The sequence below is a fragment of the Antennarius striatus genome, chromosome 15 (genome assembly GCF_040054535.1).
Source record: "Antennarius striatus isolate MH-2024 chromosome 15, ASM4005453v1, whole genome shotgun sequence".
Lineage (NCBI taxonomy): Eukaryota > Metazoa > Chordata > Actinopteri > Lophiiformes > Antennariidae > Antennarius > Antennarius striatus.
Window position 1 is genome coordinate 10079508 of NC_090790.1, and position 19430 is coordinate 10098937.

General features: G+C 39.4%; 1 protein-coding gene across 1 annotated transcript in view; it reads right to left on the reverse strand.

The window, feature by feature from the left end:
* Window positions 1-3522: 3522 nt before the first annotated feature.
* The window catches only part of mmp17a (matrix metallopeptidase 17a), a 78214-nt gene continuing 62306 nt past the window's right edge, over window positions 3523-19430 (reverse strand). The window contains exons 5-10 of the mRNA XM_068335107.1: window positions 17387-17563; window positions 16754-16856; window positions 12384-12466; window positions 11728-11880; window positions 11252-11509; window positions 3523-5937 (exon numbers count right to left, since the gene is read on the reverse strand). Coding sequence (XP_068191208.1) covers window positions 5612-5937; window positions 11252-11509; window positions 11728-11880; window positions 12384-12466; window positions 16754-16856; window positions 17387-17563 — 1100 coding nt within the window. The 3' untranslated portion in view covers window positions 3523-5611. The remainder of the gene's footprint in view (window positions 5938-11251; window positions 11510-11727; window positions 11881-12383; window positions 12467-16753; window positions 16857-17386; window positions 17564-19430) is intronic.

Below are 19430 nucleotides of genomic sequence, written 5' to 3' on the forward strand. Positions count from 1 at the left end.
ATCTGAAAAACAAAAACAGAAAGATTGTTAATACACTATTTGATTAGTCCCACTTATGTTTGTTTTTTGCAGGAGTTGCAGGAGGTTATGTAATCCAAATGTTAGAGTGTGATGAAATGACAAGATGACTGCTTTAAAGGTTTGCTTCTACTTTGATTACCCACATTGCACTGTTGCTTCATGCATGCTTTGTCCACAGCATGCATGAAGACGAACCTTGCCGTCATATGTGGAGGCAATGGTTCCACTAATACTTGAAGTCCTCGTGACGTTTTGTGGAATGCGATTGTTAGTTTTACCTATTCTTGTCCATTGTGCAAACACAAGTGCAAATACTCTGCTGGTATATTACTTTGCTCAGGTTATTTATATTACATTTATTGAAGCACTACTTTGTAATTTTGTATATATATATATCCATGGGACAATATTTATTGAGTGAGTACTCTTTGTGAAAGACACTTCTGTGGTGGATTCTCACATTAAGCTATAAAAAATAAGCTCAATATGCTGACAGAGATGATTCAATGTCTGTGTTCACCCTTGAGGTTATTTTTCTACCATTTCTTTGTATATTTTTAATTTCTCTGCTTGAGTTGTATCAGTGGTTTCAGTGAAGGTCCCCATCCAGATGTTCACTATCTCTTTATCGTCCATTTTTTCATGTCACTTTTATGAAATGTACCAGGAAAAAGTTAAATAGATCATGCTTGATTTATTGTCTTCATATCTTATGTTAAATTGGAATATAATTAATTGCGTTTATTATGTGACGGTCACGCTTCAGGGCTGACAGAGGCAGAGACGTCTTGATTTTTATGCATACGTGCATGGTTTGTTTTATTTCTTACATTTGTTAAACAGCAGTGCCAATCAATAGCAAGCCAGCTTGTGATATAATTAAAAACTGTGAATGTAGAATTGCTGATAAAAAAAGAAAGGATTTTTCAAAAGCAATAACAAATTTAATGGTTTAAAAAACAGACTGAACAAATGGTCTTTATGTTTCCTTCATTTAATACCTATATTGAAAATTGCCTACAAGCTGCTACACATTTATTTCAACGATTAGGATACAGGATCAGTTGGACAAACTGAATAAGACCCATTGTGCATCGCTGAACCTGGGGACAAATGCTCTCCTGGTGGCCACTGAGCCGCACCAGTTAATTAACACCACTCAAGTGTGTCAAGTGGGAGGAGGGAAATTTCTCGGTGGTCTCTCGAGCTGCAAGTCCCGGCAACAGAGTGATGAGGGGGGAATAACAAAGTGATCTATTTTAAACTGATAAATTATGACAATTAGACAAATGTGTATTGAAAGCAACCTATTACAAGAAAATTGCTTTTATTAAATGGCTATTGTATTCATGCATTCAATCCTACGATGCAGAAGACTTAAGGAAATTATAAGAGCAAGAATTACTGAATGACTATTGATATTTTAACATTTTAAATAAAAACTGGTTGTGGATATTATAAGATCTTCTGTCTTCACTATCTTACTGACTCTAATGCACTGATGAAAGATTGTATGACTGACAAGCGGTTCTAGAAGTATACAATATTATATCACATTTATTTAAGGTTTTCAGTCCCAACGGTTAACTTTGGAGCATCTGAGCTGCTGATATTACGGTACTCATCTGTTGATGACGTTATCGTGGTGGAGAGGTTTGTGTGCCGTAGGGATCCTGGGAGCTATGTTGTCGGGTGTCTTGTACTCCTGGTAGGGTCACCCAAGGCAAACAGGTCTCAGGTGAAGGGCCAGACAAAGAATGGTTCAGAAGACCCCATGAAAGAACGAAAAGGGAAACAAGTGACCCTGCCCGGAGGAAACCCGGGTTCCACGTCAGGAGCCAGGCCAAGATGGAGGGCCGTCAGTGAGCGCCTGGTGGTCAGGTCTGCCACGGGGCCCAGTCGGACTCAGCCCGAAAGGGCAACGTGGATTTTTTCTACCCCTGTTGACCCACCACCCACAGGGCAGATCGACAGGGCTGGGTGCGCTGCCATATGGGTGGCAGTAATGACAGGGGGTCACAAGGGACCAGACCTGGGTGGCAGAAGCTGGATTTGGGGATGTGGAATGTCACCTCACTAGCGGGGAAGGAGCCGGAGCTTGGTGGACTAGCAGGGAAGGAGCCGGAGCCGTGGTGGACCCCGGTGGTCAGGGAAGCTGTCCGACTGAACCTTTCAGGGGCATGTTGTCCCTGGACACTCCTGAGGCATTTGCAGGGTACCGACAGGCCAGAAGGACTGCAGCCTGGGTTGTGATGGAGGCAAAACAGAGGGTATGGGAGAAGGCGTACGATCGGGTCCCCAGGGATATACTGTAGGAGGTACTGCGGGAGTATGGGGTGAGGGGGACCTTTTTAGGGCCATCCAGTCCCTATATGCCCAAAGTGAGAGCTGCATTTGGATTCTCGGCAGTAAGTCAGACTTGTTCTGAGTGGCTGTTGGCCTTCGCCAGGGCTGCGCTGTATCACCAATTCTGTTTGTGATTTTCATGGACAGGATATTGGGGCGCAGTTGTGGCGAAGAGGATTTACAGTTTGGTGGCCTGAGGATTGCATTGCTGCTTTTTGCAGATGATGTGGTCCTGTTTTCAACGTCGGCCTGTGACCTGCAGTGCTCACTGGTCTGGTTTGCCTTCAAGTGTGAAGCGGCGGAGATGAGGATGAGCACCTCCAAATCTGAGGCCGTGGTCCTTACAGGAAGCCGGTGGACTGCCTTCTCCAAGTGGGGAATGAAGTCCTTCCACAAGTGAAGGAGTTTAAGTATCTTGGGTTCCTGTTCACGAGTGAGGGAAAAATGGAACGTGAGATTGGACGGAGAATTGGGGCAGCAGGAGTGGTATTCTAGTCGCTTTACCATACCGTTGCCACAAAGAGGGAACTAAGCCGAGATGCAAAGCTCTCCATCTACCATTCAATCTTCGTTCCTACCCTCACCTATGGTCATGAAAAATGGGTCATGACCGAAAGAATGAGATTGTGGATACAAGTGGCAGAAATGGGCTTTCTCAGGCGGATTGCTGGTGTATCCCTTAGAGATATGGTGAGAAACACGGCTATTCACGAGGGGTTCAGAGTAGACTCGGTGCTCCTTCACGTTGAAAGGAGTCAACCAAGGTGGTTTGGGCATCTGGTGTGGATGCCTCCCTAGGGAGGTGTTCCTGGCATGTCCAGCTGGGAGAAGACCTCGGGGCAGACCCAGGACCAGGTGGAGGGATTATTTCTCAACATTGACCTGAGAACGCCTTGGGATCCCCCAGTCAGAGCTTCAGGATGTGGCCGGGGACAGAGAAATTAGGGGCTCCCAGTTGAAGCTGCTGCCCTCGCAACCCGACTACAGATAAACGATAAAAGATGGATGGATGGTTGAATGGATGGATGAACAAACATTCCACCCACACAGTTGAGAACTTTAAATCATCTGTCAGGAAACAAAACCAGTCAAATCATTCAGATTCTTTTTTATTTTTTCTACAAAAATATTTTACATTAGAAAACACACCTTGAAATACGTACAGTCCACTTGGTTTTGCACGAACCATTGAACATTTTGACTCAAATATATCCGTCTGTGTATTTAAATTTCAGGTAAATATATCAGGAACAATAAATTCAAATGTTATCTTGTGAGATATTCTAAAAATGTCACCAGAAGGAAATTGAAATGTTTAGAGAAATTGAAGTGATTCAAAAAAAGACTCCAATAACTTCAATGATAGAATCAAACTCTTATTCATTACAAAAAAACAAACAAAACCAACATATCCACTGATATTTTAAGCGAATGTTAAATTGAATGCAAATTTCAATTCACAACTTCATGTAGATACTGCAGTTCCTCATAAAATGGGAGAGGGCAGGTAAGTTAATTAAGCTATTAGCACTAAGCAACACTGAGGAACTCCTGGGTTTTAACAGTTTTTTTGTTTACAGGAAATCATTATTTGGTCTTCGATTGGACAGCTGGATGTGCCCTTTTCTTTATTCTGCACTGAATTCCCTGGTCAGCCTGTTTACAGCTCTGGGAGTCATTCATCTAGCTGTCGACCTGTCCAAGCAAGCCTTTCATTTGTCTTCCTGTCAGCATCCCATGGGGCCATTCATGTGTAAACCAAACTGTTTATCTACACTACATCCCAAGGTACTTTTCACCTGTCTCCCAAGATACATGTCAGTCCCAACTACAGTATCTATATAGCAGATGCCACTGTTTGTTGTGGGTTGAGTTTTTCAGACACCTCTTTCTGTCGGGATGAGTTGACATAATGGCTTTTCTCTCGGACTGATAGATCAACTCCAACACACGCTATTTTAAGCAACGGTCTGACATTTTGATTGATCAGATGTTTTTCTTCCTGATAAGATAAGAAGATCAACTGCGACTGGATTATTTTACCGGGACATAAACGTAAAGCAACAATCCAGAATCATTTAAGTGTTTGTCATGGTGGATAGAGCTCACTTCTTTCCTCACTATTAGGTGTTATACTAAATTGAATGTACCACACAGATGTGGTAATGGTAATCTTCTCACATAATTCTCGGCAGGAAGTAGATTAAGCCCACTTAATTTGCATAACTGTCGAGCCTGCCTTTAACCTAAAAAGGTTGTTTTATATCTGCCCACCTGTCTACCTATTAAATTCATCGTGAAACTTTAGGTTGAGGGATGTATTTTACTGTAAATGAACGTGTTTCCTTTGATAACGGTCAGACAAGGAGCAACTTGTTATTGATAATGATGAGCATGAGCACGAGCTGGATGACTCCACCTGGGACCCCTGCTGATTAAAATTCAAAAAGACCTATGAAACATGGCCTGAGAGAATAGACCAAAGCCATTTGGATTCTGATAACTCAAAGATTAGGTTAGCTAACTGGCTAAGTAAGCTAACTGTTTTAGCGCAGTTACATCTACTAATTGTAAAGCTATTTGTCCATCATGACACTCTGATAGACCACAATGATAAAAATTGTTTTTTTAATGTAAGAACTCTTGATATTTTGTTTTGTGAGAAGAAAACACGATACAATTTAGATATAAAAATAGAGAGAAATTAATTATTTTGCAAATTTTGGAGTACACATTATAACCGAATGTGACCTAGAAGAGTTCGAAGGACTTTTTCATAGAGCGAGACTTCAACATCTTGGCTACAGTTCAGCTGGAGAAAATCTACATCGCCATATGCCAATTACCAATTGACCTGCCTACATCCCATGATGCCATCATTGAGGCAAAACCCTTGTACTTTGTGTAAGGAAAATATTATTTTTACGGTTCCGGTCAGTGTCCTTAAGCCACTGAAGACGAAACAAAGAGACAGAAGTGGAGGTTGTAAAGCACAGTTTTAACATTGTCAATGTCGGTAGATTACTGTTTACTATATAAAACAGTTTGTTATTGTGGTAATGTATGTATATAGTACCAGACTGCAGGGCGCTTAGATGACCATCAAATTCAATAGTGCGAAATAAATAACAAGAAAATAATAGCAAAACATACCAACCAATATTTAAAGGAAGAAAATTTCCCAGCTTGTGTTCTAGGCTCTCCAAAATTCCTCGCCTCCATCTTAAGGACTTTGTCCCATGTATCATAGCAGTTCACTGCGGAGGGCGAGCGAAAGCGTCCAGAGCGGTGGCAGCAGCCACATAGGAGATGGGGAAGGGCGAGCGCCTAAAGGCGAGGCCGTGTCGGAGGTGCAGGAACACACCTCGTATCCATTCTCTGCGTGGTCTGGGTGATGATGCACGTTGCCTCTTGTCTCCGTGCCTTTGGGCTCCGTGTCTGGAGAGTCCGACTGCATCTCGGTGCAGAGCAACCAATCTTTAGAGATGAGTCTCGGGTATCCTGCTTCCGCCTCCATGTCACTGCTCGGCACTCGCCAGTACTCCTTCCCCTTGAAGAAATAGGATGAGCCTTCAGAGAATGAAAGAGAGAGAGAGGTGTATAGGAACAATATAAGCCTGTGTTTTTGAAATGCAGTAAAATGCAAAAAAAAAATGGAGCAGAGATGAACAATTTTGTTGTTGTATAACCAAAACAGTGCAGCTGCTTCATGTGACGTAAGTCTGGTTCCTATATTCTCCTCCTATCTTATCACTTGTCCAATCATATTATTTCTTATCCACCTATTGCCCGTGATTTATCACTCACAGTCACAGTGAGTTGTCACCATATTTCATTTTTTCTTCTTCTTGTCCCTCTCACCCACTGCTCTCTCTTTATTCTAAACTGGTTACAACCACACTGAATTCACATTCGGTGTACATATACTGAATATGAATGTTTTCATCAGCTGGGAGTGACTGCAGGATGATGTTGTTTGATCCCATCGAGAATGGCCAGAAATAAAGACGAGCACCTCCTAATTACCTAATTACCTGTTCTAGAGCCTGTTTTTAACAACTGCAGTTGTTTTATCAAAGTGTAATCTCTACATTCACCTGGAGGAGGTATTCCTTGAAGAGGATTTGTTTGGAATATACTGTAATGCTAAAGTAAGCTAGTGTTACTGATCCCCATGCGAAGGCAATAAGCCCACAGCATTTGACCTATTATAATTGCTAGGTAACAGTCAGGAACCTTTCCCCACTCCCAGAGACTGGCTCCAGATCAGGCTTCTGTCTTGTCAAAGTAAATGTCAGGGTCAGGCTGATGTAATCCATCAATGTAAAAGCATCCATGTCAGAGCTCAGTCATTACATTATTCCACTAACTTGATATTTATCTATACCACACATTTCTGTTTAACCTTTTAGTCCTGTGCCAAAACCAGATTTTGTCATTTTACCAATCATGTGCAAATTATAATCATCAAATATGGATGCATTGACCCTTTTCATTTTCAAGCTATGTTCACTTGAATACCTTTTAGTTTAGATTTTGTTATTGTAGTTTTGATTTAAAAGTGAAATGTATGATGTTGGTAAAAGTGACAGTAGAATGTAAATACTTTATTGAGCACAACAAACCCAGTTAAACGACATTGGCACAGTTGTACACCCTTCAGCCTCTTCTTGTAGTAAAGACACTGATGTCCACCTTACTTGTGTCATCACACCTTGCAAATTACCCTGCATGTTAGCAAGAATAATGGCTGCGCAAACCTACCATGACTCACCCCTTTCCTGTTCCGAAGCCATGCTTTATCATTGCAGCTGTTCAGACAGGCTTTAGCTGTGGAAGAAACACTGATGCACTTCTTTCTTCTAATGTAGAACCCCCCAAAGTCACATAATGGTAGCAAGCTTGTCAATCACAAGGTAAGAATCCTAAAACATACCCTGCGTTTCAGTTGTGTTGTTTAGAAAAATATAAAACCAGCAACAGAAAGCACAAACCTATTAGGAAACTTTACCAAAGTAATAAATCAAGTAAGAAGGACCGTTTTTCTCATAACCTTACAATCATACTGGCCAAGCTCACATACAATAATGGGGATCAATGGATGTGTTCCAATTATACGGATATCAGCGACCATGGAAAGGAGAGAAGACATATCTCATTCAGCCTGAGAGAGTCTTGGGATTCATCAAGATGAGCTTCAATGTGTTGCCCTAGGGAGACATCTGGCTCTACTAACCAGGCTGCTATCATAATCTGACCCCCATCCTTAAACAAAAGATAAAGTATGAATGTTATATGTTGACTGACTTCAAGATTAATGGGAATAGAACTGGGCTCATGTCTCATTACAGTCCAATGTCCAAACACTCACTCCGTTGGGAATATTAGGCCCAACTTAATCAAATCAATTAAATCTTAAATGATAAAACTGAAAAGAGATTATTTTATCGTTTTGTTCTGACTGTGAGAAAATCGTCAAACTCTTCATTGTTAATAATTTTTATTCTTTGTTTTGGTTGACAATTTGACAGTTGACTTACTGATTCATTTCATTCCTTGCGGTTCATTAAGTCATTAAGTCACACACCATTATTCTCCTCATGTCCTACACAATGATTCACTTCATGAAACACACTCAGTTTCAAAGCTGTTTAGCTCTAGATCTCAAAAGGATTATTAATAAGACTTCAACATCTAACATTAGAAATATTAAACCAACACTCAAGAAGAAAAAAAAAGTTTTGTTTGCAATATGTTTAATTGGAAAACAAGGTTAAAACTAGCATATATTTTTATTAGAACCATTCACTAAAACTCTAACCCTAACCATGACTATTTAAATTACTGTAACAGCAATTAAAATATCAAAATGTCGAAGCCCTTCTGCAAATTCAGTGTTAGAATATTGATTGCTTTTTGCTTATTATTAACTTATTAACTCCACACAAACACACACACACACACACACACACACACACACACACACACACACACACACACACACACACACACACACACACACACACACACACGCACACGCACAGAATCATGTATATGTATATGTATGCATAGGTTTTATCTCATGTGCTTGACATTATATAGGAGGTAAAAGACTGGAATGCTTTGCGGGCACAGATGCTCATAGCCTGTAAAGATTACTGACAAAGCAGATTCAGTGCTTCAACAACAATCACAATACAGCATCTAACCCAATAAAACTGGCCACAGTTAGAGAACTAAGAGGAGTGAAAGGAGAGGGGTAGGAAAGAAAAGGGTTTAATGGGCAGATGAAAGAGGGCAATAAGAAGGGACACACACTAGTAATAATATAAACCATAAAAGCATTTGGATTAATGCATTTTATTGGTGTAACAGTCATTATTTAAAATTATTGGAGCTCAATATCATGTTTTCTTTACAGAGAAGTGTAATTTTATTTAAATTGTTTTTTTACTAAGTTGACAGTCTCATAAACCCCTCATGAAATTATTTGCACATGGTGTAAATTACAAAAGCTACATTTAAAAACTTTCCTGTTGAGGTCCCTAGTGTTTTTTTTTATCAGTATTGACTTTCATACCGATACTGAATATTTCATTAGTGTTGTTTTTTTTTTACGGCTTTTAACCGCTTTTTCCAAGCACCTCTGCTTGTTAATTAGAATCATTTTGAAAAAGGTGGGCAAAATGTGTTCCAACCTTAAACACCCAAAGGAACAAAGGTAGCACACACAGAACTTTGGATGAAAAATATCTTTATGACCTCACACGTTCCACATATGGGATTTGCTAATATCTTTTAAGTTTTTGGTGGCAGTGATTGAACTTGTGGATATTATTTGTGCATTTAGAAATTAAACTACATGTTTTAGTGCAATAAGCGCAAAGACTGGCAAAGCTCACTAAGGCCTCAGTAAAATGGATAAATGCTCTGGGGCCTCACATTAATGTCTGTGTCATGTGCAACATAGAAACTCCTGATCTGCAGATTTATTGCATATTTCACACATTATTTGACAAATCATTTTTACTTTGTTGTAGAAGGTTTGTGTTTCTTCTGTTTTTAAAACACCTTTGACTCTAAGTCAGAGGATGCTGGCTGACTGGATATGGCTGGCCGATTAAATGATTGTCGATTGTTGGATCAGTAGCTGACTGTGTGTAATAAAACTATGAGCCAATTTCTGGAATGTAGTACAGAGAAATCTACCCATCTGGCACCGACACTTCTTCCTTGATGTGTTTCAGAAATTTTCCAGACTATAATCAGACTAATTATATATGAACAGACGACAGTGCCCATGCTGCCACAACCAGTCAGTGACAACAGAAGAGTAGGCTCTCTCTCAAAAAGAGTCAAGTCTTGGCTGTGGTCACTGAAGCCACAGTCAGTTCACACAGTGTGGGTTGCATTCTGTGAGGGTGACACTCACATATCCAAGTTTAATAAACATTTTAAGCTGAAAAAGAAGATGAGCAGCGACATTTTGGGAGCCTGATAAAATACTTTTTATTTCACGTATGGTCACTAGAGAATATGATCCACACGGATCTCATGAATTTCAAGACACACACTTTCCCAGTCTTATCAGGGCCAGTTGTTGAGAGAGGAAGTGTTCATCTCAGCTTCCTCAGTCACCATCAAAAGTGATTGAAGACAACAGAGTAAAAATCTTGCGGGATTTTAAGTTCCAGAATGATGAGCAAGATAAGGTAAGGTAAGATGGAACATAAAAAGACCAAGAAGTACCAGGGGCTGAAGGAACAGCTGGAACAAGTGTGGATGGTGCAAGCCAAAGTGGTGATAGGAGAATAAGGGCCTGGAAGAGTGGCTCCAAAAGACTCCAGTTTCAATATCCAAAGTCTTTGTCCAGAAGAGTGCAGTCATAGTAAAAGCTAAAATACTGAACCATCCAACTCCTAAGGCTCTGGGAATTAGAAAAACAAACAACCCATATGGGGTTGAGATAGAGTTTTATGTTTTAGATACTAACATTGATTAAGTAAAGAATTGCGTATTTACACATCTAGCAGCTCTCCAACAATTCAGAGGAACACTTTACATCTTTAACAGCTAAATGTTCTTTTATGTTCACCAGCTAATCACACAATTTTTCACTTTCTTCAAGGTGCAATGTTGTGGAGCTGATTTGTGGGGCTTTCTCAGTACAACAAAAAGTGAAGTTTTTGAAAGTGATAAAAGCATTTGATAACAATAATTTCCACACAAGAGAATACTCTGGCCTACAAGAGCAAATGCCTGGCAACTTCCGAAAATACATGGAAATTGAAACAAAAAGGAAATCAAAAGCATCAATTTGACAACAAAAAAGGCAAGACTTTTAAGAAACACTTCACAAATAATACAAATAAAGGACTGCATTGATGCTTTCCTACTTTACTTGTCTTTTGTCTGTTGCCATGTGTTTCTTAAGCAGAATGTTTGACCTTTTAGGACACTGTAGCTAAAAGGTCATGATATGCTCCTCAGAGGTAACTAGAATTGCAGAGTAGTTTGATTTGTTTTTTAGACAACTCTCACACGTAGTCTGGAATCAGATACGTATCTGGTCCCCCTGATGTGACGGCAATGTGATTGTGGGTCATAGTGCATGTGTTTTCTCCTACTGAACACGCTTACTTCACTGATAAATCAGGATTCATTAATTTCCAGCAATTGTGGAGAAACATGATTTGAGTAGTTTTGCACTGATAATGAAATGCATCTTCATAGCTGTTTCTGTGTAACTAGTATGTCAAAGAGAATCAGTTCTTTCAGTGTTATCCTTACAAGAGAATCTTCATGAATTGTATACACCTAGCACGTTAACAAGATTGAAGTTAAAATGGCAAGTGAAGACAAAATTATTTTTATTACTACTCACCATCGGACCACCTCATAGCATCGTCCACATTTTGAGGCAGCCCCTTCCAAAGCGTGCTGTCTTTCGGGTAGCCCAGGTCCATGCGTCGCAAGTGGTCATCGTAACGCCAGTAGCGGCTGTCTTTGAAGAAGTAGGTTTTGTCATTGTGGAGCCAAACAAAGGCTGCATCAACTCCCTCCAAGGGTAGGCCGAAGTCACTGATGGGACGAGGGTAACCTTCCTCCACGATATTATCTTTAAATACCCAGTACTTCAGACCTGAAGAAGGTGGCCATAAAGGTCAAAATTGATAGAAGAAAAGCCACCAACATAATTTTCAATGCAACTACGTAATTGCTTCAGAAACACTCTAAAAACATCCATGTAAACTGTACTTGAAAGGAGCAGCAAGAGTGCAAAAGTATGCCTGGTTTGTCAAGATCCACACAGACAAATTCAACATCAGTGCTGTAGGAAACACACAGTCAGAGATTTACCTTTGAAAAAGACTATTTTATGGTCTCCAGGCCTCTCGTACACGGCATCCACACTGTCCAGATTGGGAGGAAGACCCCGCCAGAAACGATGTATCTGAGCCGGACGTAGAGATACTAGGTGCTTCTCTCGAGTTAGTCGCCAAAAGTACTTCCCTGTGACCGACAGTAAATGGTTAAAGCTCAGAACGTATCCTTCAGGAGTCTTTACACTCATCTTACTACTATAATGTACCTGGGAAAGTATTGGCTGATTCACATCAGATACCCATATGTTACGAGACATATTTTTCATATCTTCTGGCTATAAGAAATGATGTCTTGCTTAGAAAATGTATTAAGTCAAAAAGATCCATTGCAAGGTATAAAAAAAATCCACAGCAAAGCAGTGGCTGCACTATGGGGCCATTTTGTTTAGAGTAAAGAATATGTGCCGGTCTGTCATCTTGTGGTATGAGCCGTGGGTCACCACACTTGACTTGGTTTTCTATTGATCCCGGGAGCTACTCTGTCCTGTGTTCAGCTCTTGCCCTTTACTATTTCACTTCTCTCCCTGTCCACCCAGCTTCTTTTCCCTCTTCTCTATTCTCTCTCAATTTCACTTTCTGTCCATCTCTCCATCTTTTTCTCATTTTCTTTCTCATTTGAAGCTTGAATACCTTTGAAAAAGAATGCTTCCCCTCGTATTTGGGCAACAGCATCAAAATTGCTGGTGCATCTCTCTGGGGCATCTCGCGCCAGCCTGAGAGGGGAAAGGAGGATGATGGAGAAAAGAAGGATTAAAAGGAAAATCAAGGTAAATGAATTGAGATACGCTATATTTGTTCAACAACCAGCAACATTGACTGTTTGAGAGTATTGGCGTATTTGTTTTGCATACTGTTGCTCACTGAAATGAAAAAAAGACCCAAACCATTTAAAATTATTTGCATAAAAATTAATACGGCAAATGCATCCATCTACTCAAAGAATTGGAATAGGTGCATGTATGTACATGTGTTGTTGAGGTCTACCATTCACAAGGCCTTTCTGTCTGGAGAAATTTATTTTGTTTCGTTTTATTCAAGTAGTCACTTTTGGAAACATCTGAGAAAGAAATGATCAGTTATCCATCTGTAAGACATGGATACTTATATGGGCTTTATATTATTATTTTGTTTATTGCATCCAGAGCATGGTTGAAACCACATCCAGTATAGGGAAATGCGTTGGGAAGGTGATGTTGGACCAGTGCACTTGGGAGGTTATCTTTGTGGAGTTTCTGGATCAAAAACATAGATTACCTCCATCAGATTTTAAACCTGAAATGATTACCTGATTTGCCAGGAAGTGACCTAATCTGCCTAACATGACTACAATGATTTTGAGTCCCTCCACAGTTGGTAAGCTACATGTACTCATCCCGCTCCCGTGGTGCACTGGCGTCATGCTCGGAGTGTCCCCCGCCTCACGCCCTATGCCACCGAGGCTCCGGCTCCCCGTGACCCGCTGCGGCGGATATAACGGTGGTAATCTGAAGATGACTGACTGACATCGGTCAAAAGTGTACTTTGACCCATTAAACCCATTTGAACTTTGGAAGAAATTTTTTGAACAAAGGTAAGTTATCTTGGATAGTTTGATCCTTGATTGATGGAGTTATGTGGGTTTTGTGACCTGACAAGGACCTGAGAAGAACAAGGATTTACATTACAACAAAATAAGAGCAAAAAGCAAACATATTTTTTCTGTGCAACTGTAACATTTGTAACTTGAATAAGTAATAAATTCAGAGTTATTTAACATTATATATATACTGTGTATATATATATATATATATATATATATATATATGTATGTATATATATATATATATATATTAGGGCTGTCACTTTAAATGATACATTAGGCTGGAGCTGCTTCTGTGTTACAAAAGGGCCAAATAATAATAATAATATTAATAATGATAATAATGATAATGATAATAATAATAATAATAATAATAATAATAATAATAATAATGGATTAGATTTATACAGCACTTTTCTGGACACTCAAAGACGCTTTAGATCGGATTTATTATTCATTCACTCCTCATTCATACTTGGTGATGGTAAGCTACGTGTGAAGCCACAGCTGCCCTGGGGCAGACTGAGGGAGGCGTCTACAGTGCAGATTGGCAGCGCAGAATCACTGTGTTTTTGTTGATAGTCCCGTCTGCATTCTTTTTATAACTTTCCGCCCCAAGGTCCGAGTGGGCTTGCCTCACTCTCCTGTGTCGCTTCCATCTCTGTTGTCAGTCACCATGCCGCTGACTAGTGGCGCCAGTACGAAATGACATAACACCACTGTCCCTCAATGGGCCAAATTTGCCACTTGCGATTAATTGCGTTAATTTTTGTAGCGCATTAATTTGCAGCGTAATTAATTAATCTAATTAATGTGTTAAAGTGCCAGCCCTGATAATATATATATATATATATATATATATATATATATATATATATATATATATATATATATATATATATATACAATTAACAATTCAAAATTACTGTATGTATGTACAATGACAGATTGGTATGGTTTCTACTTGCCCTGCCATACACAAGCATACAAATAAATACACCGTGAAACGAAAATCAAATGTATCTTTTGCATTACAGTACAATAATTTTCATGCATCATTGTATCTCTACTTTAAGTGATGCTCTTTATATTTCATCCAGGCCACTGTTTTATGAGGCAGCTACCAGCACCCCTGAAATTTGTTTAGTCCATGAGCAGTTATCAGAATCAGGGTACTTTCTTGAGTGCCAAGGGGGAAAAAGCTCTTTGTTGCAGTTGCACTGCTCCATAAAGAACCACAGAAAATGTCAGAATTAGAGAAATGTTTAGAGTAAAGACTTAAAAAAAGAAATTGTATTAAAGGGGAAAATAAATAGAAGAACGTAAAAGTATATTCAGGTATGTACAGTTTTCAGTGTCTGTTTCCATTCCTCCTCCTCACTGTCTGACAGTTAGAGTGAAGAGTTGTATAGTTCCATGGCCACAGGCAGGAAAGATTTCTTGTGGTGCTCAGTAGTGTATCTAGGATTGACTGTGTCCCATTAATAGACTGTGGTACTCATTGTCCAAAATGATCCTTAACTCGGTCAATGTCCTCCTCTCCAACATCACCATCAGAGTCTAAATATGCCCCAACAATGTCACCACAGCCCAGATGATCAGTCTGTTCGGTCTGTTAGTGTCTGCCGCCCTCAGACCACTGCCACAGCACACCACAGCATAAAGGAAAGCACTGGTCACCACAGACCGGTAAAACATCATCAACATGGTATTGCAGATGATGAAGGACCTCAGCCCCCTCGAGAAAAAGAGACAGGCTTGGCCCGTCTTGTGGATTGGAACATTAGCTCGCTAATGTAGCAATGTGTTAGAAAAAATGTCACCACTAAGACAAATACAAAACAAAAGATAATGGCACTTAGCAATTAATAATTTTTGACATGTAAGCAAACAACCACATCATATGACCAAATGATTTTTTTAAATATCATAAACAGTAATTAACATATGTACATTGTCAATTTGAAATGTATTTTTTATGAAGCAATTTGAGTTCCACTGGATTTCTTTGAAGGGTAGCATATTTGCTGTCTTCTTTCCATTCAATCTTCAGATGATGTAATATCCAAAGATTTTGATTACTGCATCATCTTCCTTTTTGTACCACCTTCATTTCAAAGGTGGTACAAAAGGGACCCGCCTTTGAAATGAAGGTGGTTCATTTCAAAGGTGCTTTAAAATGAACCACCTTCAGTTCATTAAAATATTAAAGTTTCTAAAATCTAGAGTGATTATAGAAACTTTAGTTGTCTCTAGAAAATCAACCATTTCTAGAGTGATTTTTCTTTAAACTAAGAAAAAAAAATCCACTTGTTGATATCTACTAATCATGTACTCCATCCACTAATTCTGACGATTTAGACAATCGTATCATTACTCTATTTAATAGCCCCCTAAAGCCAAATGATCAGTAAAAGCCCAGATGGTCCTAAAATTTGTGGTGATCATAGAAGATGAAAATTACTTATTGTGGTGATATATCAGCTTTTCCATTTGCACAATGCTGTGACACTGAGTACAGTCATGCTGAGCACACAGCAAGCTCAAGATCCACTGACCTTAATGTGTGCAATGCTTCAGTCAGTCTATTATTTGGTTTTCCTAGAGTGTTGATTCCTCAGAGGGATTACTACTTGTGTCTGCAGATATGGAGGGACTGTAGAGTTGCTCAATTATTTAATTGAAAAACTATGATTTGATTAAAATAATATATCGATATTAAAGTGCTGCTGAACACTTGTTTTGTCAAGAGAAAAAAACTACTGAAGAAAACAGCGGAGACAAAATGTTTAGATAATGTTAAAAAAACACAGCTAAAAAAGACTAAAATAGAAAAACACACATTAATTGATATTTATGCATTTGCATTGTTTGAAAGAAAATGACTGATAAAAATATAACAGGTTAAACAAATAAATACATACATAATAAATAAAAAACATGAAATCCTTAAAATTGTTAATCTAGCTCACGCAAAGAAAGACGTATTAACCTAAAAACAATGTTGTATATTTGTCCCCTTGTATGAAACAATAAGGATATAGTAATAAGAATTATATAATAATGAATGCTCTAGTTCAACTGGGGACTGAAGGTGAATAAGTTTGAGAATCTTGTCCTATCAGATTCCACATGCAGGACTATTTTGGAGATTTTAAAAAAACTTTTAACTGCCTTTTTGTCTTCGTATTAAGAAGACATTTATTATAACCTCTATTCTACCATCTTTATTATGGTGGAGAAAATAGGCGCCTGAGGGAACTTGGAAAAGACCGAAGCATGAGTGCTCATGAAGCCAGGAAAGGAAAAAAATAACAGAATGTGGAAGAAGGACCTCAAGTGAATTATTTCTTGAGTTTGAAGGCACGATACTCAAGTACTTTTAGCATTGTACTAAAATGACAACAGAAGCGCTACTCACAGGAGAGTGGATCTGTTCTCAGGAAGATCCAGCAAGACAGGAGGCTCAGCTGTCTGGGAGGGGTTGCCTGGCCGAGTTGTGTGTGACACTGAGTCTTTGACACCTATGGAGGACATGTTCAGGATCATATGGACACACAACGGACAATGTTTTAACAGTATAGTTTTAACTGTAATAGTTCATGGAGGTAATGCTTTGTTTTTTTCACATCCTTTAATAGCCTCCTCCTTGTCTGATTCATTTGAGTTTTGAAGTGTTGTTTACACAAAACAAGCTTTTACAACATAAACATGGGCTCTGTGAACAATCTTGAGGTAATGTTTAATCTGTCATTAATTGAAACCCTCCCTAACAATCTTGTCCTTCAGCAAATTTCCTGCACTTCATTCACATCATCAAGATCATTTGTCTCTTCCCGGCATATTGCAGCTGTCTCTATCAGTAAATGGTGTGATTAGGTCATATGCCGTAATCTGGTCCAATTAAGTCCATGTTCGCATTATTCATTGTGCTTTTTCGAAAGACATCATCAACTCCTCGTTGTCTCTCTCTCTTGCTCTCTCTCCACTCACACACACATACACACACACACATACACACACACACACACAGTAGAGCGACGCTCTTCCATACCATAGAGCTGCCAGACGCGGACCTTGTCTTCATAGGGTAGGTCATATTTCAGAGGGTCTCCTACGGGACCCTGGTAGTACGGTCTCATGATGGACTCCATGGCTGAGGTGTGGACCAGACCAATGGCGTGACCAAATTCATGGACTGCGACCGCAAAGAGATCCATCCCGTGAGAGTCTGAATGAGAAATATCAAATGCAATTTTCACATTTTTATACATTTTAGATAAGATATATAGACTCCTGACATACTGGAAATCAATGATAAAATAATATGGTTTTAAACTTGGGTCAGATCTCCTTGTTGGTGATGAGGTGTCTCTCAGGAAAAATGTAGTTCATTGTGTGTTTTCCTTTTCAACCGTATGTGAATGTACACGTGTCACCCCTCCAAATTTTGTTGAACAGTCAGCTCAATCAAAGACAGAGCAACTGAAGGCAGCAAATATGTCATTCACTTTATTTCCTGTCCAGCAGAGTAGGAAATTACTTTAGAAAAGGAAAGTACAGACTTAAATCCTTACATAAAAGTATTCTTTCTTTGCTTTCTAGGTATGAAAAGTGGGCAAAAACATTTTTAAATGTGTCGTAATGAGAGATTATTAATAAAATGTGAGACAGTGGTACTACCTTTAAAGGATTAACTGCTGGTTTTGAAGGTTTAAGACAGATCACCTTGCCACTCTTAGTTGGTGTTAATAGAACCAACAAAAATCCTGTTTATATGTTTATCCCTTTTATAAGTGAACTTTATAGTTTGTGAGTTAAGAGGCATGACAGACAGCTCTGGTGGCTGTGAGTGCTGTTAGGCATGTGGTGTAGTGAGATAACTATGGTAATACTGCTTGAGCCCCTGGGCTGCCAATCAAAACCTGAGTGCAGAAAGACACCTAAAGAGGCTGCTGGCTATTAAAGCACATTTCCCCCGATGTTCAAATAAAAAGGAAAAGGCAAAGCCTCCAAAACTCCTTGTCTGGTTCTGCTAAGCAAGACAAAAGCTGGGGTTTGGATTTGCAAAAATGAGAGTGCTTAGCATGTCAAGCAAAGCTAGCTTAGAGTTCCTCTGTGGCGAGGCTGAAGTTTGTGTTCAGTTAACCTTATGCTGGCTTCGATCTCAGAACATCTTAGCGCTGTGGTCTGCCAAAAGACAAAGGACAATTGGTGATATCACCTGTGCTCACAACACGTGGGATCTTCAGAAGCCGAATGCCAACTCTAATCTACAGGTGCACATGATGCAGAGAGGAATGGTGGATAGAAGGAGGGATTGAGGGCGAGAGAACAGGGATTCAGAACAAAGTAGATGCCGTGTCATTGTATTCATAGTCCATCAGAGGAGAAAAACAAAGCAACTTGGATGCCTGCCGAGAAAGTCAGAGCTGAGAAATTTGGGTGAAAAAAATTAGACACATTGAGTTAAGAGTTGCATCAAAAATACCAGGAGTGGGAAGAGGGGGGAAAAAAGCAATCATTGTAGATGGCATGAGCAGTAGCATGTATCAAACTAATGAAATGGTTTTAATAAGATATTGTACAGATAATCAAATTTCTTGCAGAGTAAATACATTAAGGTGTGAATTTCCCTTGGAATTAATATGATGTATTCAGAATCCTTCAAAATAGCCTGAAACAGGAAGTTAAAAGTTTAATAATATAGAAAGATGCAGGAACTAGACAAGGGCTATCCTTTTCATTGCCAGTTTAAAATCAATAGCTTCTCAGGATATATGGAGAACATACAATTACTGTTTCTAATATGTTTGAAGCAGGCGTCCACCTCTGCCTGGTCTGCAGTCTGTCTGTACATCTCTGCATCCTTCTCTATCTCCCTCACCAGTCCTTACTAACAGCTAGAAAGTTAAGCACATTACACCGCGCTGGCTTCCAGTGCTTCAAAGGATAGATTTTTAAAATCCTATTACTTGTCTAGAAAGCACTGAATGGTCCTTGTAGCCAGACCCCTCAGGTTATCGAGGACGGACTTCCTTAGTGTTCCCTGGATAAAAACCAGGCAAGTTGAAGCAGTGTCCCCACCTAATCTACAG